The 7,390-nt window shown below is 36.2% G+C and overlaps 1 protein-coding gene across 1 annotated transcript; it reads right to left on the bottom strand.

The window, feature by feature from the left end:
- Nucleotides 1-621: 621 nt before the first annotated feature.
- Nucleotides 622-4,048, bottom strand: SARC_12434 (hypothetical protein). The gene is made up of 6 exons (XM_014293460.1): nucleotides 3,647-4,048; nucleotides 2,952-3,098; nucleotides 2,593-2,689; nucleotides 1,868-2,023; nucleotides 1,440-1,567; nucleotides 622-1,014 (listed from the first exon to the last, which is right to left on the bottom strand). The coding sequence occupies exons 1-6, from the start codon at nucleotides 3,893-3,895 to the stop codon at nucleotides 718-720; spliced, it is 1,074 nt and encodes a 357-aa protein (XP_014148935.1). The 5' UTR covers nucleotides 3,896-4,048; the 3' UTR covers nucleotides 622-717.
- Nucleotides 4,049-7,390: the final 3,342 nt, after the last annotated feature.

The following is a 7,390-nucleotide window of genomic DNA, read 5'->3' as shown; positions in this document are numbered from 1 at the left end:
TATATATATATATAGTGTGTATAATACATATATATATATATATGTGATATAATATATGTGTATATCTATATATAGCGCTTATATATATATATATATATATATATATATATCATATATAGTGTTTCTAAGTATAAGAGCGTCAGTATAATATATATATATATATATATATATATATATATATATATATATATATATATATATATATATATATATATATATATATATATAATTCATAATATATAAATATATATATATATATGTATATATATATATATTTATATTATAATTTATATATATATATATATATATATATATATATATATATATATATAGTACATGTTTCTATATACATATACAAACGTGTATATATATATATATATAAATATCATAAATAGTATTCATCATTACAAGTATATTCATATATATATAACATTATGTATTATTTATTTAATTTATATATATACAAACAGCACTTGTTTATGATATATATATTTAAGTATAATATATATATTTATATACGTATATTTTATATATATATTTATATATAGTTTTAATACAGACCACGAAGGAATCGCATGTCGCAGAATGACCACTATGCACTACAAACGTCCAAAACATGCTGCTAATATCATAAATAAATGTTGTTAATTGTTAAGTGATACTAATTTTATTTGTTATCCTCTACATTCTCGGAGTAGGTCATATGTTTATAATCTATTAAACTTTGACGACTACCTTTCCTTTGTTTCTGTGCGTGTTCTCGAACAGACTGTTGAACGCTGTGGCCCATTGTTCCACTCCGTTGTAAGTAGTTTCCTCAACCTTGACTTTTCCTTCCTTAATCCACTGGGACATATCACCCAAGAAATTGCCTTGCTGACCCGTTAGCCACGGAGTGCAGACGAATCCCTCGATACGCTGTGCTGTGTAGATTAGACTGAGAATGTCCACCTCTTGCCTAGGACCATCTTTGTCGTTGTATCCCGAAATACCACCACATACGGCAACACGACCCTGGGAGAGATAGAAAACGTGATATCCCGAAAGAAGCCGTATAAGAAAACAGGCACTTTACTCCTATGCGATAGATGAAACGTAATTCCGTGCCTATCGTTCAGGTATAATACGCTACACGCGGAGCATGAATTTAATTTAGCAAATGGCAGAACAACCTTCTTACATCGGTATAAACGCTCATTGACCATTTACGAGCAATCAACTGCGAACATGTATAGCCAAACACTGTTCATTATGCACACTATCCCAGCCTTTGATCACGACTCGAGTATGATATATATATACTGTGCCACGAGTGCGCGTTGTGTTCATTTATCAACGGTTAAAGCGCGGCTATGGCGTACTGGTGCGACCACTGCCACAACTGTCCTGCGATTTAAAGAGATATGCCCCACTATGGAGATATTGCAACAATTGTTTACCTTCGGTCTGAGGCTATTCATGGCTGCGTCGAAATGGATACCCCCTACATTCTCAAAGTACATATCGATTCCCATGGGCACAGCTTCCTTTAGCTTAGCCTTCAACTCCGCAGCGCCTTTGTCGGCTCCTGTGAGTTATTATTTAACGCAAATGAGTCGTGATGCACAACGTTTCAAAGAGAGTGTGTAGTAAGCGAATATGTCACAAGCACAATATTTAACAGATGCGTCGTTGATAACAATATGCTTGGTTGGTATACGAGGCGATATGAAACACTAGGCATACTTCACACCCATATATATCCGCATGTATTTTCGGAAAATGCTGCCAGTACTGTTGTGGATTCATACTAAAAATTCTCTCATCTTATATGTATAGTACGCGCATAAATACGCTACCTGCCCGAAGAATTAAAACAAATACTAACCTGACTGATCGATTGATTTGTAGTCAATGGCATGGTCGTAGCCAAAATCGGATTTGATGTGCTCACACTTCGCCTGGCCACCGCACGATCCAACGGTTGTGCACTTGTATACGTTCTTGGCGATTTGGCCAACAATTGAACCCACGGCGCCACTTGCTGCACAAATGATAACCAATTATGTATAAGTAAGTAAGCGAGTAGCTCCATCACATATAGATATTGTAGAAATAAATGTCTGACAACATCACATATGGACCATTGTATGAGTAAACGCGTGTGACACCATCACATACAGATACTGAATGCGAGTTAATGTGTCACACATAAAATTTCCAACCTTGCACTGTGGTAGTGATCAATCTGCAGACATAATTTTGTACTCTTCTTTATAACCTCGACTTAGCAAAGTGTGTACGAACCTATTCAACCACACTGAGGTGACATGTGGTAACAACGCGGCTCGAGCAATTGATTTATATTTCATGACAGGGTTATAGGCTTGTAGTTGTTTAGGGATATATACCTGTTGTGACAAATCTTATCGAAATTCACCAATAAGCTTATATGTGATCACGAGGGGCAACATCAACGCGCATACACAGGTGTATGACGCATATCACCACAGATGCACATACTAATATTAACTCATCAATGTCAACAAGGAGCCGACAATTCTCAAGCAACAGCCCAGTGTAGACGAATGTGCGATGTATGAGATCACCTACCAGCAGACACGAAGATAGTCTGGCCTTCCTTTGGCTCTAGCACATCGATGAAACCTCCGTACGCAGTGGAGCCGGGCATTCCAAGTGCTCCAATGCCCTGAGAAGTTTAGAATAGCGGGCGAAAGTAAGACTTTCAATGTCCGTAAAAGCGAAGAACTGATCGAACAAACGGGAATAACAGCTTCTACAACCAAGCGGAAAACAATCCAAGTCAAGACGTGCAATGTACAGGGCGTTTGATAGCGATACAGATAGCGCATACGATATCAGAGACAACGTGGGTATGAGGGTATTTGAAGTACGTCCGCACAGATAGCGATTAAGTATGAGCACAGTGCAGCAACGTGTATGAGACTTACCTGAGATAGGCTCTCCTCTCCAATGTATTGGGAAAGATTCCACAGGCCTGCTACCGCCTTTGCTGGTACAACTTGTACGGTTGACAGGGGCAGACTCCCACCGAACAGATCGTTTACTTTCCAGTTTTCATTGCGTGAAGCGAGAATCTGTCAAGTGGGATTTTGAATATGTACAAGCGAAATGAGACATAGTTGCTAACGATTCCACAGATGAGATTTAGCACCTTACTCATTCAGCAAGAACTGTATGCACAAATGAATCACAATTCCTTATTCTTTAAGACATAAAAATGAATACAGGCAGATGTATACACATACAGACAAAACAAAACCTATATAATAGTTGCATACAAAATATATATGATACAGATTTATACAGTGTCTTTATGTATACAGATATAGTATATACTCACACACAAAAAAGTACACAATTCTATACCCAAACCCCTACTAGTATAAATGTAATATATTAGGGTTTAGAGTTTGAAAAAATTATATTCATGTGAATGTATGTCCGTGTATTTTTTTTAATAAGTGCTCATACGTATATATATATATATACAGACGAGCATACAGTACTTAATTCCTTGTTATTGAAGTAATATACAAACACTCAAACACATTCAATAATTCATCCAAGTTTGACATTGGTTCAGATGTCCACCACATTTTATCTACATTCTTTCAATACTTACGATTCCGGATACGAATGCGCTGACAATCTTCTTGCCTTCTTCTGCCGGTCGGCCTTGCGACTTCAAAAATCCTCGCATGTAAGGATCACATGACATATACCGAACCTCCACAATCACTGCGCCGTCTTCCTCTGGCTGGTTGTCCGCAGTTACACCACTCAACTCAGATTCCTTGATCTCGAAGTGTTCTTCTTTCGGCGCACCAGACTCCAGGAACCCTTTCTGCCAAACTGATTTTACTGCAACCATCTTGTATTTAACTTTATATTACAAGTACCTTAGGAACCGATGTAGTATGAATTTGGTGCAATTATGTGTCCTTCTTTGCGCTTATGTAGTCCTGCGACATTCGCATACTTCGTAGAGAAAGTTGAAAATGTGATGTGCTTTTAATTTACAAACAACAAAACACTGCTCATGCAATGAAATTATAAGAGTATTATTTTAATTTTATTACGAGATAGTTACATATGTGCATACATATCTTTTTTTATTACAAACAACAGATGTCACGCCCGTCACTGGGATGTCATTTTTTTTAATGAATACGCCTAATGCGAATTGATGACTTGATGGCTGACTTGATGGCTGACGCCGATGGCTGATGCACCTACAACATGTATGTACTCTCTAAAAATAGTAGCCACTACTGAGAATAGTAGAGAGTAGCGTAGCCAACTACTCGGGGGTAAACGCTGAATGTAAAAATGTAAAAAAGGAACGGGAAGGGGGGGGGGGCGGGGATTTTTTAAAAACGTAAAATATTGACTAAAACCGTAAAACTGAAATGCCCCAGGGCCCCAGCACCCAGGCCCCCAGCCGCCCAGAAAATGAGATGTTTTATTTTTTAGCCGATGACATTCATGATTCAGCCTTTAGCGGTTCAGGCTTCAGGAATAGCCTCCTAAAAAAAACACTTCAGAGTTCAAGCTTCATCTTTCAGGTGAAATAGCCCCGACTTCCCGAGTCCCCCACTCACAGACAAGAGTAAAGTTGAAGTTCCGCGAGCGGCGAGACCCGATGGCCGATGGTACCATTTAAAATAGTCCATTATAGCACCATGTTTCGCTTGATTTTTTAGTTGTAAGAGCGATAGAAAAAAAATTCTACAACACCGATGGTACAATTGAAAAAATTAGTTCATTATAGCACCACGTTTTACTTCAATTTTTAGTTATAAGAGCGATAAAAAAAAAGAATTTCTACAACAGGGGTATATAAAACTACAATAAACCTAAAATATTTACAATATAAATAAATAACGAGTTTTAATATATTTTTTAGATATATATATATCTCTTTTAACACCCCATCCATAGACCAAGGGGATTAAATCGGGCCGAAAATTAAGAACAGTTCCTGACTAGCTAAATCTGGAATTCTATTTATTCTTAATATTTCTTCTTCTTCAAGATTATTTATCTGCGAAGGCGCTAAGGTCGCAGTACAAGTAGAACACCAATGCGAAGGATTACATCGGAATCCTCCAAAACGCGATTATTGGGTCTAAATAGGCATGATTAGTAAAGTTTCAATGTTGTCACGTACAAATATTGTCCAAACAATATCGTATATGCGTTCTTATATCCATAATGCAAGCTACAGCTGCTAAAATCGAGAAACAGTGTATTCACGGTATTTGATGTGCAATACCATCGATTGCACGATGAATAAAATGGATGTCATTGATTGACATGCATGCACTTTTTTGAGCAAGTATAATAGGCTATCTATACCATAATAATGGGTTTTGAAGTAATAAAACTTATATTTATTATATATGAGAACCCTTAGAAGGTTCAAAATGTTAATACGCGACCCGGAAATCCAAGATTTGGCATGGTCGAAAAGTGCACAATCGTGTTCATTCATCGATACATAACTCATGAACCAATAGAGCTATCAACTTGACGCCTTCGCAAAATTCTCTTTAAATGTTTCTAAAAAAAGTCTAGAAAATAGTATTGGGATTATATCCAAAACCGGATTTAGTGAATTAGGGTTGGTTCTTAAAAATCGACTCCCCATAGTATATGGATGGGGTTGGGGTTATATCCAAAACCGGATTTAGTGAATTAGGGTTGGTTCTTAAAAATCAACTCCCCTTAGTATATGGATGTTAAAATATACAAAACAAGAACAAAACTTAAAAAACAAACAAACAACAAGTCCGCGTCTCCGCGTCCTGGTCCGCGAGAGGTCTATTTTAAAAATATCGAGTTTTCTAAAAAATCACAAGGCTCACATTATACACCTCGATTATTCCAGATTTCATTAATAATCACAGTACAAATGTACAATGGTGGTCATTATTGCCTTTAAAACAATTTTCTTCTATTTTTATCATCGTCTATTATAAAAAATAGTCATGAATGTCTCTGTTTCAATTTAAAAGGCTTTGTGAACTCGCATGACTAAAAAAACAACAAGACAAACCACTAATTTTTATTTATTATGTATGTTCATCCGATTCTGATTCTGTTCAGAAATTCCTGATCCCGTTTGGCATTCAGTTTTCATTCCCTACTTCTCTCTCTCTAGTAGTAAATAGTAGTATTTAAGTGGTCAGATGCCCGTTTGTATTTAAAAAAAAAGATAAATACCCCCTCAATTCTAACTTTTTCAAATTCTGGGTTTTGTTTATAAAAACAACAACAAAAACAACAACAACTAATATCATCCTCGGGAACGTTCTTATGTACAGTATTTCTTTAATATATATTCTATTTTGTAAAAATAATAGCAATAAAAGATTCTATTTATAAAAAAAAGAGCATTGTTATTTAAAAAAAAACCAAGTCATGACCATTGACAGCTTGGCTACGGGAAGGTTCAATTCCTTTTTTCTGTAAATCAAACAAAGCTTGTATCGCCGCCTGAAATTAGAACAAACAAAGGTTTAGAAAAAACCAAAAAAACTAAAACAAGTACAACTTAGTCAAATCCCAAGAAGAGTGAAGACTGAAGAGTCCCGAGTCACGAGTCACGACTCACTCACGAGTCACGAGTCACAGACTCGCAGACAAAAACTATGATGATTCTTACAAACTGTCTACACATTTACATAAATACTGTACACTCTTTTGCACAGCTCATAACTGATATTACTAAAAAAGAAAGAAAGCAACGGTCCCAATTCCCAACAATAGAATCTATTTAAACTTAACAATGAACGAGAATAATTCCGATTATCTATCTATCCGTCTGGCGCCCGGTCTATTAAACGATGACGGTAGAAAACAATAGCCTCCTTTATTATTTAGTCCACCTTGCTTTGAGAAGGCGAACTTTAATAACCCTCTACAATAACAAAACCTAGCAACGAAACATCAATTTCGGAGTAATATATTACATATGTATAGGTACATATTTATTTTCACTCATGCATTATATTAACACACACTACTGCTGCTGTATGTTTACTTCACGCTTTAAACAAACTTATCACCACACTAAGCGTATTTTTTTTTGGATGTGACACTTTTTAAGAGCTACACTACACTAGTTATCAAATATCATGTGGAGAATAAAGTCATCAATAAGACAGTCAGAACGATCTAACTCACATAAAAGCTTTCGAACTAAGGAGATCACTGCACCGAGATCGCGTGGAGGACAGAACAGGGCAGACAGTCTGAGCGATATAATGGTGGTAGGCATAAAAATTTCCGTGTATATATACATATATATATAAATATATAGATATATATACACACACACACACACACACACACACACACACAC

Source organism: Sphaeroforma arctica (genome assembly GCF_001186125.1).
Source record: "Sphaeroforma arctica JP610 unplaced genomic scaffold supercont1.2301, whole genome shotgun sequence".
In the NCBI taxonomy this organism is placed as follows: domain Eukaryota; class Ichthyosporea; order Ichthyophonida; genus Sphaeroforma; species Sphaeroforma arctica.
This window is presented reverse-complemented; position numbering and strand designations above follow the sequence as displayed.

Bases quoted from the DNA above. Each gene is read 5' to 3' on its own strand.
- SARC_12434 (XM_014293460.1), bottom strand. From the start codon at position 3,895: ATGGTTGCAGTAAAATCAGTTTGGCAGAAAGGGTTCCTGGAGTCTGGT. The intron at 1,568-1,867 runs GTTAGTATTTGT...AATAACTCACAG, and splicing joins CAAATCAATCGATCAGTCAG to GAGCCGACAAAGGCGCTGCG. The intron at 1,015-1,439 runs GTAAACAATTGT...TATCTCTCCCAG, and splicing joins TGAATAGCCTCAGACCGAAG to GGTCGTGTTGCCGTATGTGG.